At 49.5% G+C, this 15,000-nt stretch overlaps 1 protein-coding gene across 1 annotated transcript in view; it reads left to right on the top strand.

Annotated features, from left to right (window-relative positions):
• LOC109886196 (TGF-beta receptor type-2) overlaps window positions 1-15,000 on the top strand; it is a 54,564-nt gene that overhangs the window by 6,697 nt on the left and 32,867 nt on the right. Inside the window, exons 2-3 of the mRNA XM_031821112.1 lie at window positions 5,448-5,598; window positions 8,562-8,775. Of these exons, the coding sequence (XP_031676972.1) occupies window positions 5,448-5,598; window positions 8,562-8,775 (365 nt within the window). The remainder of the gene's footprint in view (window positions 1-5,447; window positions 5,599-8,561; window positions 8,776-15,000) is intronic.

Here is a 15,000-nt window from a genome sequence, read left to right as displayed (position 1 = left end):
GGTTTTATTTACCTCAATTTACCTCCATGTCTCTGTGAGGAGTGTTTAATTTACCTCCATTTACCTCCATGTCTCTGTGAGGAGTGTTTAATTTACCTCCATGTCTCTGTGAGGAGTGTTTAGTTTACCTCCATTTATATCCATGTCTCTGTGAGGAGTGTTTAATTTACCTCCATGTCTCTGTGAGGAGTGTTTAATTTACCTCCATTTACCTCCATGTCTCTGTGAGGAGTGTTTAATTTACCTCCATGTCTCTGTGAGGAGTGTTTAATTTACCTCCATGTCTCTGTGAGGAGTGTTTAATTTACCTCCATTTACCCTCATGTCTCTGTGAGGAGTGTTTAATTTACCTCCATGTCTCTGTGAGGAGTGTTTAATTTACCTCCATTTACCCTCATGTCTCTGTGAGGAGTGTTTAATTTATCTCCATGTCTCTGTGAGGAGTGTTTAATTTACCTCCATGTCTCTGTGAGGAGTGTTTAATTTACCTCCATTTACCAGACAGTACTAGCTTCCCCTCTACCTGACTGTCTCTGACAGACAGTACTAACTTCTCCTCTACCAGACTGTCTCTGACAGACATACAGTACTAGCTTCCTCTCTACCTGACTGTCTCTGACAGACAGTACTAACATCCCCTCTACCTGACTGTCTCTGACAGACAGTACTAACATCCCCTCTACCAGACTGTCTCTGACAGACAGACAGTTCTAGCTTCCCCTCTACCTGACTGCCACATCCAGCTGTCAAGCTGACAAACTCATTCCTTAAGTTACCAGTCCCAGACCCCACCACCAGCCTCCTCTCAGCCTGGCCCATATGTGATTAGTTAACAGGCTCTGTGTCATGTCTCCTTCAGCCCACTCCCTTCCCCTGTTGGAGTCATTACGAATGAACCAGGACTAGAGGCCCCCTCAGTGGCCAGGCCTCCCAGGGATCAGGTCTCCGTCCTGGGCTGCACTCTCTCTATGAGGGGGCGTGGAGGGATGATGACATGCATCCTGCCCTGTTGTATTCCTTCCTCGTTTGGGAGAAAGAGGGAGAGAGACAGAAAAGGAGAAGAAATAAAGATTAATGGGAGAGGATACGAAAGAGGGAGAGAGCCAATAAGAGGTGAAGAAAGAGGGAGATAGCCAATAAGGGGAGAGGAAAGGGAGAGAGCCAATAAGAGGAGAAGAAAGAGGGAGAGAGCCAATAAGGGGAGAGGAAAGGGTGAGAGCCAATAAGGGGAGAGGAAAGGGAGAGAGCCAATAAGAGGAGAGGAAAGGGGAGAGAGCCAATAAGAGGAGAGGAAAGGGGGAGAGAGCCAATAAGAGAAGAGGTAGAGAGCCAATAAGAGGAGAGGAAATAAGGATATTATAGCTGATTAGGAGGAGTAAATCATTAGTTCAATAGTTCAGTATTCATTAATTCAGTATTCATTATTTGAGTATTTATTTATTCAGTATTCATTAATTCAGTATCCATTAATTCAGTATTCATTAATTCAATATTCATTAATTCAGTATTCATTAGTTCAGTATTTATTAGTTCAGTATTCATTAGTTCAGTATTCATTAGTTCAGTATTCATTAATTCAGTATTTATTAGTTCAGTATTCATTAATTCAGTATTTATTAGTTCAGTATTCATTAATTCAGTATTTCTTAGTTCAGTATTCATTAATTCAGTATTCATTAATTCAGTATTCATTAATTCAGTATTCATTAATTCAGTATCCATTAATTCAGTATCCATTAATTCAGTATTCATTAATTCAATATTCATTAATTCAGTATTCATTAATTCAGTATTCATTAATTCAGTATTCATTAATTCAGTATTCATTAATTCAGTATTCATTAATTCAGTACAGACAGAGGCAGGCTGGTGAGGGTGCTTATCAGGAGAGACACAGGAGCAGGGAGGGAGGACAGGCTGCCACCAGACCATGCACGAGCGTCAACACACACTGAAACACGCTAATGCGTGCAAGCACCCACGTAGATACTGAATCTTTCTCCATCTTTCACTCTTGCACAAAACCACAAGCTCTTTCTCTCACACACATACCGCCCAAGGAACCAGGTCAGAAAGGCCCAATCAGAACAGAGGGTGGTCCTAAGAACACACACATACTGCCCAAGGAGCCAGTTCAGAACGGCCCAATCAGAACAGAGGGCGGTCCTAAGAACACACACATACTGCACAAGGAGCCAGTTCAGAATGGCCCAATCAGAACAGAGGGCGGTCCTGAGAAAGTGTTTGAGCAGCTGTGGTCATGACCCACGTACCACATGAACCTGTGCTGTGTATCGTCTAGACAGGATAGCTGTGTGGCTTACTAACGGAAACATGCACACTTACCGTTTACCAACAGAATCCCACAAAATATACAACAGTTCAGTCCCTCAGCGCTGAGCCTCAGTCACTCACTTTCAGCTGACCCTTTAGTATCTACGTGACGGTATTTAGCCGGTTCGGACCTCTGGCTGGGTGGACGATTCTCAGTTAAACTGAACAGGTCTCTGGCTGGGTGGACGACTCTCAGTTAGACTGGACAGGCCTCTGGCTGGGTGGACGACTCTCAGTTAGACTGGACAGGTGTCTGGCTGGGTGGACGACTCTCAGTTAGACTGGACAGGTCTCTGGGTGGGTGGAGGACTCTCAGTTAGACTGGACAGGCCTCTGGCTGGGTGGACAACTCTCAGTTAGACTGGACAGGTGTCTGGTTGGGTGGACGACTCTCAGTTAGACTGGACAGGTCTCTGGGTGGGTGGAGGACTCTCAGTTAGACTGGACAGGCCTCTGGGTGGGTGGACGACTCTCAGTTAGACTGGACAGGTCTCTGGGTGGGTGGAGGACTCTCAGTTAGACTGGACAGGCCTCTGGCTGGGTGGACGACTCTCAGTTAGACTGGACAGGCCTCTGGGTGGGTGGACAACTCTCAGTTAGACTGGACAGGTCTCTGGCTGGGTGGGTGGACAACTCTCAGTTAGACTGGAAAGGCCTCTGGCTGGGTGGATGACTCTCAGTTAGACTGGACAGGCCTCTGGCTGGGTGGATGACTCTCAGTTAGACTGGACAGGCCTCTGGCTGGGTGGACGACTCTCAGTTAGACTGGACAGGTATCTGGCTGGGTGGGTGCACGACTCTCAGATAGACTGGACAGGCCTCTGGCTGGGTGGACGACTCTCAGTTAGACTGGACAGGTCTCTGGCTGGGTGGACGACTCTCAGTTAGACTGGACAGGCCTCTGGCTGGGTGGACGACTCTCAGTTAGACTGGACAGGCCTCTGGGTGGGTGGACAACTCTCAGTTAGACTGGACAGGTCTCTGGCTGGGTGGGTGGACAACTCTCAGTTAGACTGGAAAGGCCTCTGGCTGGGTGGATGACTCTCAGTTAGACTGGACAGGCCTCTGGCTGGGTGGATGACTCTCAGTTAGACTGGACAGGCCTCTGGCTGGGTGGACGACTCTCAGTTAGACTGGACAGGTATCTGGCTGGGTGGGTGCACGACTCTCAGATAGACTGGACAGGCCTCTGGCTGGGTGGACGACTCTCAGTTAGACTGGACAGGTCTCTGGCTGGGTGGACGACTCTCAGTTAGACTGGACAGGCCTCTGGCTGGGTGGACGACTCTCAGTTAGACTGGACAGGCCTCTGGCTGGGTGGACGACTCTCAGATAGACTGGACAGGCCTCTGGCTGGGTGGACGACTCTCAGTTAGACTGGACAGGCCTCTGGCTGGCTGGAGGACTCTCAGTTAGACTGGACAGGTCTCCTGCTGGCTGGAGGACTCTCAGTTAGACTGGACAGGCCTCTGGCTGGCTGGCTGGGTGGATGACTCTCAGTTAGACTGGAAACTGTGTGTCTGAGAGTTACATGAGGCCTGCCTCCTGTGAAGTGGATAACCTGGAGGATGGAGCGGGGATCAGATAACACACACACACACACACACACACACACACACACACACACAGCAGTCATTTGATGTCAGAACTCAGACTGGATAGACTCTGTGGTCTGCTGCTCTCAATACTAAATGCTCTGTAGAGATTCCTGTGTCTGTCGATGTACAGATATGATACAGACTGACTGACTGTTCTCTGTGTCTGTCGATGTACAGATATGATACAGACTGACTGACTGTTCTCTGTGTCTGTCGATATACAGATATGATACAGACTGACTGACTGTTCTCTGTGTCTGTCGATATACAGATATGATACAGACTGACTGACTGTTCTCTGTGTCTGTCGATATACAGATATGATACAGACTGACTGACTGTTCTCTGTGTCTGTCGATGTACAGATATGATACAGACTGACTGACTGTTCTCTGTGTCTGTCGATATACAGATATGATACAGACTGACTGACTGTTCTCTGTGTTAGTGACTTTTCTATGTCTTTACTGGTGCTGAGTGAAGGGCTCCTTTACCACAAAACAAGGCTCAGTGGTTCTGTGGCTTCAGTTATCGTGCAGTCAGGCAGGCAGTCAGTCAGTCAGTCAGGCAGTCAGTCAGTCAGTCAGGAACTCACAGTCAGTCAGTCAGTCAGTCAGCCAGGAACTCACAGTCAGTCAGTCAGCCAGGAACTCACAGTCAGTCAGTCAGTCAGGAACTCACAGTCAGTCAGTCAGTCAGTCAGGAACTCACAGTCAGTCAGTCAGGAACTCACAGTCAGTCAGTCAGTCAGTCAGGAACTCACAGTCAGTCAGTCAGGAACACACAGTCAGATAGTCCAGAGGTTTGTCAAGACAAGGCAGGCCTCAACAGGTCAGGGAGCGAAGAGCAGATAAAGATCAGCTTCAAAGAAAGACATGCTGGAGCAGACCGATCCCGTGTGGCTCAGTTGGTAGAGCGTTGACACCCGGGTTGTGGGTTCAATTCCCATGAACAAATAGGGACATGGAAACACTCACTTACTGTAAATTGCTCTGGATAAGAACGTCTGCTACATGACTCAAAATGTAAAAATTATTACTGGCATGCAGTTCACCCCTGTGATTGAGGAGGGGGGTTACTGTTCAGCACTTAGTGGTGTGTGTTTTTGTGTGAAAAGCAATATACAGTGGGGCAAAAAAGTATTTAGTCAGCCACCAATTGTGCAAGTTCTCCCACTTAAAAAGATGAGAGAGGCCTGTAATTTTCATCATAGGTACACTTCAACTATGAAAGACATAATTATTGACCAAATACTTATTTTCCACCATAATTTGCAAATAAATTATTAAAAAATCCTACAATGTGATTTTCTGGATTTTTTTCTCTCTCATTTTGTCTGTCATAGTTGAAGTGTACCTATGATGAAAATTACAGGCCTCTCTCATCTTTTTAAGTGGGAGAACTTGCACAATTGGTGGCTGACTAAATACTTTTTTTGCCCCACTGTAGTTACATAATATGAATCGATTGATTGAATGACTAACATATTGAATTTGATTGGTTGTGTTTCTCCAGACGGGATGTTCCAGCCGTCCTTCAGTCTCAACAAGTTGTGTAAGTTCTGTGACGTGGAGTCTTCATCCTGCAACGGAACAGGAAGCTGCCTCTCGAACTGCTCCATCACCTCCATCTGTCGTCTGGAGCAGGAAGTCTGCATCGCCATCTGGTAGGATTACGGTGGAGAGGGGGGGGGGGGGGGGGGGGGGGGGTCTGGGTCAGTCTGCATCTGGTAGGATTACAGTGGAGAGAGGGGGGGAGGTCTGGTTCAGTCTGCATCTGGTAGGATTACAGTGGAGAGGGGGGGGTCTGTGTCAGTCTGCATCTGGTAGGATTACAGTGGAGAGGGGGGGGTCTGTGTCAGTCTGCATCTGGTAGATTTACAGTGGAGAGGGGGGGGGGGGGTCTGTGTCAGTCTGCATCTGGTAGGATTACAGTGGAGAGGGGGGGGGGGGTCTGTGTCAGTCTGCATCTGGTAGGATTACAGTGGAGAGGGGGGGTGGGTCTGGGTCAGTCTGCATCTGGTAGGATTACAGTGGAGAGGGGGGGGGGGTCTGTGTCAGTCTCCATCTGGTAGGATTACAGTGGAGAGGGGGGGGGGGGGTCTGGGTCAGTCTGCATCTGGTAGGATTACAGTGGAGAGGAGGGGGGGGTCTGGGTCAGTCTGCATCTGGTAGGATTACAGTGGAGAGAGGGGGGGGGGTCTGGGTCAGTCTGCATCTGGTAGGATTACAGTGGAGAGGGGGGGGGGGGGTCTGGGTCAGTCTCCATCTGGTAGGATTACAGTGGAGAGGGAGGGGGGGGGGGTCTGTGTCAGTCTCGATCTGGTAGGGTTACAGTGGAGAGGGGGGGGGGGGGTCTGTGTCAGTCTCCATCTGGTAGGATTACAGTGGAGAGGGGGGGGTCTGGTTCAGTCTGCATCTGGTAGGATTACAGTGGAGAGGGGGGGGGGGGGTCTGGTTCAGTCTGCATCTGGTAGGTCTGGTAGGATTACAGTGGAGAGGGGGGGTGATTCTGTGTCAGTCTCCATCTGGTAGGGTTACAGTGGAGAGGGGGGGGTCTGTGTCAGTCTCCATCTGGTAGGATTACAGTGGAGAGGGGGGGGTCTGGTTCAGTCTGCATCTGGTAGGATTACAGTGGAGAGGGGGGGGGGGTCTGTGTCAGTCTGCATCTGGTAGGATTACAGTGGAGAGGGGGGGGGGGGGGTCTGTGTCAGTCTGCATCTGGTAGGATTACAGTGGAGAGGGGGGGTGGGTCTGTGTCAGTCTGCATCTGGTAGGTCTGGTAGGATTACAGTGGAGAGGGGGGGGGGGGTCTGGTTCAGTTTGCATCTGGTAGGATTACAGTGGAGAGGGGGGGGGGGTCTGTGTCAGTCTGTATCTGGTAGGATTACAGTGGAGAGGGGGGGTGGGTCTGGGTCAGTCTGCATCTGGTAGGATTACAGTGGAGAGGGGGGGGGTCTGGGTCAGTCTGCATCTGGTAGGATTACAGTGGAGAGTGGGGGGGTCTGTGTCAGTTTGCATCTGGTAGGATTACAGTGGAGAGGGGGGGGGGGTCTGTGTCAGTCTGCATCTGGTAGGATTACAGTGGAGAGGGAGGGGGGGTCTGTGTCTGGTAGGGTTATGGTGGAGAGGGGGGGGTCTGGGTCAGTCTGCATCTGGTAGGATTACAGTGGAGAGGGGGGGGGGGTCAGTCTGCATCTGGTAGGATTACAGTGGAGAGGGGCGGTCTGTGTCAGTCTCCAACTGGTAGGATTACGGTGGAGGGGGGGGGGGTCTGTGTCAGTCTCCATCTGGTAGGATTACAGTGGAGAGGGGGGGGGGGGGTCTGTGTCAGTCTCCAACTGGTAGGATTACGGTGGAGGGGGGGGGGGGTCTGTGTCAGTCTCCATCTGGTAGGATTACAGTGGAGAGGGGGGGGGGGGGGGGTCTGTGTCAGTCTCCATCTGGTAGGATTACAGTGGAGAGGAGGGGGTCTGTGTCAGTCTCCATCTGGTAGGATTACAGTGGAGAGGAGGGGAGGGGTCTGTGTCAGTCTCCATCTGGTGGGATTACGGTGGAGAGGGGGGGGGTCAGTCTGCATCTGGTAGGATTACAGTGGGAGGGGGGGGTCAGTCTGCATCTGGTAGGATTACGGTGGAGAGGGGGGGGGTCAGTCTGCATCTGGTAGGATTACAGTGGAGAGGGGGGGTCTGGGTCAGTCTGCATCTGGTAGGATTACAGTGGAGAGTGGGGGGGTCTGTGTCAGTTTGCATCTGGTAGGATTACAGTGGAGAGGGGGGGGGGGGTCTGTGTCAGTCTGCATCTGGTAGGATTACAGTGGAGAGGGAGGGGGGGTCTGTGTCTGGTAGGGTTATGGTGGAGAGGGGGGGTCTGGGTCAGTCTGCATCTGGTAGGATTACAGTGGAGAGGGGGGGGGGGTCAGTCTGCATCTGGTAGGATTACAGTGGAGAGGGGCGGTCTGTGTCAGTCTCCAACTGGTAGGATTACGGTGGAGGGGGGGGGGGTCTGTGTCAGTCTCCATCTGGTAGGATTACAGTGGAGAGGGGGGGGGGGTCTGTGTCAGTCTCCAACTGGTAGGATTACGGTGGAGGGGGGGGGGGGTCTGTGTCAGTCTCCATCTGGTAGGATTACAGTGGAGAGGGGGGGGGGGGGGTCTGTGTCAGTCTCCATCTGGTAGGATTACAGTGGAGAGGAGGGGGTCTGTGTCAGTCTCCATCTGGTAGGATTACAGTGGAGAGGAGGGGAGGGGTCTGTGTCAGTCTCCATCTGGTGGGATTACGGTGGAGAGGGGGGGGGGTCAGTCTGCATCTGGTAGGATTACAGTGGGAGGGGGGGGGTCAGTCTGCATCTGGTAGGATTACGGTGGAGAGGGGGGGGGTCAGTCTGCATCTGGTAGGATTACGGTGGAGAGGGGGGGGGGTCAGTCTGCATCTGGTAGGATTACGGACGGTGGGGAGGGGGGGGGGTCTGTGTCAGTCTCCATCTGGTAGGTTTACGGTGGAGAGGGGGCGGGGGGTTGTGTCAGTCTCTGTTTCTCTGTCTGTGTGTCTTACGATCTCTCTGTCTGTGTGTGTCTGTGCATGTTTGTGTGTCTGTCTCTCTCTCTCTCCATTATCTCCATTATCTCCAGGAGGAAGAATGACAGTAACTACAGCATCGAGACTCTGTGTCATGACCCCTCCAAGCCTCTGTACGGCGTCGAGCTGGATGACTACAACAGCTCTACGTGTTCCATGAAAGAGAAGAAGAGCTCTGGAGGACCGTTGTTCATCTGCTCCTGTACTGAGGAGGAGTGTAACGATAACCTGGCCTTCGCTCCGGGTGAGTACCTTCTCACACCTACTGTATCAGTCCATTAATCTAATACCCTTAGTCTGTTAGTGAGTACCTTACATACCTACTGTATCAGTCCATTAATCTAATACCCTTAGTCTGTTAGTGAGTACCTTACATACCTACTGTATCAGTCCATTAATCTAATACCCTTAGTCTGTTAGTGAGTACCTTACATACTGTACCTACTGTATCAGTCCATTCATCTAATACCCTTATTCTGTTAGTGAGTACCTTACATACCTACTGTATCAGTCCATTCATCTAATACCCTTATTCTGTTAGTGAGTACCTTCTCACACCTACTGTATCAGTCCATTCATCTAATACCCTTATTCTGTTAGTGAGTACCTTACATACCTACTGTATCAGTCCATTCATCTAATGCCCTTATTCTGTTAGTGAGTACCTTCTCACACCTACTGTATCAGTCCATTCATCTAATACCCTTATTCTGTTAGTGAGTACCTTACATACCTACTGTATCAGTCCATTCATCTAATACCCTTATTCTGTTAGTGAGTACCTTACATACTGTACCTACTGTATCAGTCCATTCATCTAATACCCTTATTCTGTTAGTGAGTACCTTACATACTGTACCTACTGTATCAGTCCATTCATCTAATACCCTTATTCTGTTAGTGAGTACCTTACATACCTACTGTATCAGTCCATTCATCTAATGCCCTTATTCTGTTAGTACCTTCTCACACCTACTGTATCAGTCCATTCATCTAATACCCTTAGTCTGTTAGTGAGTACCTTACATACCTACTGTATCAGTCAATTCATCTAATACCCTTAGTCTGTTAGTGAGTACCTTACATACTGTACCTACTGTATCAGTCCATTCATCTAATACCCTTAGTCTGTTAGTGAGTACCTTACATACTGTACCTACTGTATCAGTCCATTCATCTAATACCCTTATTCTGTTAGTGAGTACCTTACATACTGTACCTACTGTATCAGTCCATTCATCTAATACCCTTAGTCTGTTAGTGAGTACCTTACATACTGTACCTACTGTATCAGTCCATTCATCTAATACCCTTAGTCTGTTAGTGAGTACCTTACATACTGTACCTACTGTATCAGTCCATTCATCTAATACCCTTATTCTGTTAGTGAGTACCTTACATACCTACTGTATCAGTCAATTCATCTAATACCATTACTGTGGGAGTAAGGTTGAGGTAGACAGTGTAGAATAGTGTGGGCCCTATCTCCTCCAGCCCTGTGAGAGGTAGAGGTAGAGGTCGAGGGAGACAGTGTGGTGTGGTGTAGCGTGGGACCTGTCTCCTCCAGCTCTGTGAGAGGTAGAGGTAGAGGGAGACAAATGTAGAATAGTGTGGGCCCTATCTCCTCCAGCCCCGTGAGAGGTAGAGGTAGAGGGAGACAAATGTAGAATAGTGTGGGCCCTATCTCTTCCAGCCCCGTGAGAGGTAGAGGTAGACAGTGTAGAATAGTGTGGGCCCTATCTCCTCCAGCCCTGTGAGAGGTAGAGGTAGACAGTATAGAATAGTGTGGGACCTATCTCCTCCAGCCCTGTGAGAGGTAGAGGTAGACAGTATAGAATAGTGTGGGACCTATCTCCTCCAGCCCTGTGAGAGGTGGAGGTAGACAGTGTAGAATAGTGTGGGACCTATCTCCTCCAGCCCTGTGAGAGGTAGAGGTAGACAGTATAGAATAGTGTGAGCCCTATCTCCTCCAGCCCTGTGAGAGGTAGAGGTAGACAGTGTAGAATAGTGTGGGCCCTATCTCCTCCAGCCCTGTGAGAGGTAGAGGTAGACAATATAGAATAGTGTGGGCCCTATCTCCTCCAGCCCTGTGAGAGGTAGAGGTAGACAGTATAGAATAGTGTGAGCCCTATCTCCTCCAGCCCTGTGAGAGGTAGAGGTAGAGGTCGAGGGAGACAGTGTAGTGTGGTGTAGCGTGGGCCCTATCTCCTCCAGCCCTGTGAGAGGTAGAGGTAGACAGTGTAGAATAGTGTGGGACCTATCTCCTCCAGCCCTGTGAGAGGTAGAGGTAGAGGTCGAGGGAGACAGTGTAGTGTGGTGTAGCGTGGGACCTGTGGGGCCTATCTCCTCCAGCCCTGTGAGAGGTAGAGGTAGAGGTCGAGGGAGACAGTGTAGTGTGGTGTAGCGTGGGACCTGTGGGGCCTATCTCCTCCAGCCCTGTGAGAGGTAGAGGTAGAGGTCGAGGGAGACAGTGTAGTGTGGTGTAGCGTGGGACCTGTGGGGCCTATCTCCTCCAGCCCTGTGAGAGGTAGAGGTAGAGGTCGAGGGAGACAGTGTAGTGTGGTGTAGCGTGGGACCTGTGAGACCTATCTCCTCCAGTCCTGTGAGAGGTAGAGGTAGAGGTCGAGGGAGACAGTGTAGTGTGGTGTAGCGTGGGACCTGTGGGGCCTATCTCCTCCAGCCCTGTGAGAGGTAGAGGTAGACAGTATAGAATAGTGTGAGCCCTATCTCCTCCAGCCCTGTGAGAGGTAGAGGTAGAGGTCGAGGGAGACAGTGTAGTGTGGTGTAGCGTGGGCCCTATCTCCTCCAGCCCTGTGAGAAGTAGAGGTAGACAGTGTAGAATAGTGTGGGACCTATCTCCTCCAGCCCTGTGAGAGGTAGAGGTCGAGGGAGACAGTGTAGTGTGGTGTAGCGTGGGACCTGTGGGGCCTATCTCCTCCAGCCCTGTGAGAGGTAGAGGTCGAGGGAGACAGTGTAGTGTGGTGTAGCGTGGGACCTGTGGGGCCTATCTCCTCCAGCCCTGTGAGAGGTAGAGGTAGAGGTCGAGGGAGACAGTGTAGTGTGGTGTAGCGTGGGACCTGTGGGGCCTATCTCCTCCAGTCCTGGTAGAGGTAGAGGTCGAGGGAGACAGTGTAGTGTGGTGTAGCGTGGGACCTGTGGGGCCTATCTCCTCCAGCCCTGTGAGAGGTAGAGGTAGAGGTAGAGGGAGACAGTGTAGTGTGGTGTAGCGTGGGACCTGTGGGGCCTATCTCCTCCAGCCCTGTGAGAGGTAGAGGTAGAGGTAGAGGGAGACAGTGTAGTGTGGTGTAGCGTGGGACCTGTGGGGCCTTGCAGGAGATCTCAGACATGTGGTTTCCTGTCTGTGCTTTACTCAAAGCAGAAACATCTCAGCCACATGCTACTGCACAGACTGTATAGAAAGATAGAGAGAGACAGGAGAGAGAAGGAGAGAGAGACACAGGAGATGGGAGAGAGACAGGAGATGGGAGAGAGAAGAAGAGAGGGAGAGAGAGAGACAGGAGATGGGAGAGAGAAGAAGAGAGAGAGACAGGAGAGAGAAGGAGCGAGAAGGAGAGAGAGACACAGGAGATGGAAGAGAGAATGAGAGAGAGAGAGACAGGAGATGGGAGAGAGAAGAAGAGAGGGAGAGAGAGAGATAGGAGATGGGAGAGAGAAGAAGAGAGGGAGAGAGAGAGATAGGAGATGGGAGAGAGAAGAAGAGAGAGAGAGAGAGAGACAGGAGATGGGAGAGAGAAGAAGAGAGGGAGAGAGAGAGACAAGAGAGGAGGAAACCTGAGTCTACGCCCTCATTATGGTGAATCACTAAAACAATACAGAAATACACTACGGAAAAAGAAGGAACAGCATGTCAGAAATCAACCCAATGTAATTAAAGAATCCATAGACTCTAACCACTTCTGTGAAAATTGGAAAACACTAAACAAACAACAACACAAAGAATTATCTATCCAAAATGGAGATGTATGGATAAACCACTTCTCCAATCTTTTTGTCTCTATAACAAAGAATAAAGAGCAAAAACATATGCATGATCAAACACAGATCTTAGAATCAACTATTAAAGACCAGAACCCACTGGATTCCAGAACCCACTGGATTCTCCAATTACCTTGAACGAGTTACAGGACAAAATACAAACCCTCAAACCCCAAAAGGACTGTGGTGTCGATGGTATCCTCACTGAAAACAAATTCCAATTGGCTATACTTAAACTCTTTAACATCATCCTTAGCTCTGGCATCTTCCCCAATATTTGGAACCAAGGACTGATCACCCCAATCCACAAAAATGGAGACACATTTGACCCCAATAATTACCGTGGGATATGCGTCAACAGCAACCTTGGGAAAATCCTCTGCATTATCATTAACAGCAGACTCGTACATGTCCTCAGTGAAAACAATGTACTGAGCAAATGTCAAATTAAAATAGGCAAAAACACACACATTTCTTCCCACATGGTCGTGGGGTGAGACAAGGATTCAGCTTAAGCCCCACCCTCTTCAACATATATTTCAACAAATTGGCGCGGGCACTAGAACAGTCTGCAGCACCCGGCCTCACCCTACTAGAATCTGAAGTCAAATGTCTACTGTTTGCTGGTGATCTATCATTCCCTAGCATAGCATAGCATCATCCCCCTAGGCCCTATCATTACCTAGCATAGCATAGCATCATCCCCCTAGGCCCTATCATTCCCTAGCATAGCATAGCATCATCCCCCTAGGCCCTATCATTCCCTAGCATAGCATAGCATCCTCCCCCTAGGCCCTAGCATTCCCTAGCATAGCGTAGCATTCCCCCTCTACACCCTATCCTTCCCTAGCATAACATAGCATAGCATTTTTCCCCAGGCCCTATTATTCCCTAGCATAGCATAGCATTCTCCCCCGAGGCCCTAGCATTCCCTAGCATAGCATAGCATTCTCCCCCTAAGCCCTAGCATAGCATAGCATATTATAGCATTCTCCCCCTAGGCCCTAGCATAGCATATTATAGCATTCTCGCCCTAGCATAGCATAGCATATTATAGCATTCTCCCCCTAGGCCCTATCATTCCATTGGACTAGTAACCGGAAGGTTGCAAGTTCAAACCCCCTTTGTTTCCTGTCGGCTTCCTTTGTTTCCTGTCGGCTTGGCCAGACGTCTCTTGTTTCTAATCAGTCACTCAGAAGATCTGTCTGGATCACTGTGTTACTCTGTAATGTCCTCCTTTGACAGCTTCAATTGAGAAGTGAAGCTTGGTCAACGTAGAGAAGGGAAGTGTAGTCAATGTAGAGAAGGGAAGTGTAGTCAATGTAGAGAAGGGAAGAGTAGTCAACGTAGAGAAGGGAAGTGTAGTCAACGTAGAGAAGGGAAGTGTAGTCAACGTAGAGAAGGGAAGTGTAGTCAACATAGAGAAGGGAAGTGTAGTCAACGTAGAGAAGGGAAGTGTAGTCAACGTAGAGAAGGGAAGTGTAGTCAACGTAGAGAAGGGAAGTGTAGTCAATGTAGAGAAGGGAAGTGTAGTCAACGTAGAGAAGGGAAGTGTAGTCAACGTAGAGAAGGGAAGTGTAGTCAATGTAGAGAAGGGAAGTGTAGTCAACGTAGAGAAGGGAAGGGAAGTCAACATAGAGAAGGGAAGCGTAGTCAACATAGAGAAGGGAAGTGTAGTCAACGTAGAGAAGGGAAGTGTAGTCAATGTAGAGAAGGGAAGTGTAGTCAACATAGAGAAGGGAAGTGTAGTCAACATAGAGAAGGGAAGAGTAGTCAATGTAGAGAAGGGAAGCCACAAAAACAAGTTTATAATAATGTGTGTTTTTTTTTTTTTGGGGGGGGGGGCAGCTGTCAGACTTACTTTCACTCTCTAAAAGTCGCCTGTAATTCAACTCACGTGATTTAGAGATAAGGATGTAATTCATTAATTCATATCAATTCACGGTGTGTTGAAAAGATCTGTCTGTGTTAACTGTTGTTCAAGGTTTCTGAGCTTGTTTCCCATCCCTGGGTTATTTTTACAATCCCAGATTATGAATAATATCCTCCTCATCAGCTGTCCCAATGCATTCTGGTCACTGGCTATTGTATTATAATAGAAGAAGAAGAAGAAGAAGAAGAAGAAGAAGAAGGGAAAATATGCCTTGAGCCTTTATTCCAGTCAGTCGGTCGCTCTGTGAGATTTAACAGTTCCTTATACTGTGGAATCTTGGCCTGCAGTCACACTGAACAGTTTTAAAGAGGAGTGACTCACAGGAACACAGAGAGAGAGAGAGGGGGGGAGGGAGGTAGAGGGCGGGGAGGGAGAGAGAGAGAGAGGAGAGAGAGAGAGGAGCAGAGGGCAGGGAGGGAGGTTAGAGGAAGGGGGCGGGAGGGGGGGGAGGAGAGAGAGAGGAGAAGTCAAGAGGGGGGGGGGGGGGGGAGGGAGGGAGGGTGAGGGCAGGGGGGAGGGGAGAGAGAGAGAGGGGGGGGGGGAGAGAGAGAGGGGGGAGGGAG

Source organism: Oncorhynchus kisutch, unplaced genomic scaffold (genome assembly GCF_002021735.2).
Source record: "Oncorhynchus kisutch isolate 150728-3 unplaced genomic scaffold, Okis_V2 scaffold3864, whole genome shotgun sequence".
Taxonomy (NCBI): Eukaryota; Metazoa; Chordata; class Actinopteri; order Salmoniformes; family Salmonidae; genus Oncorhynchus; species Oncorhynchus kisutch.
The sequence above is the reverse complement of the archived record's forward strand: the minus strand, read 5'-3'. Positions and strand labels throughout refer to the sequence as shown.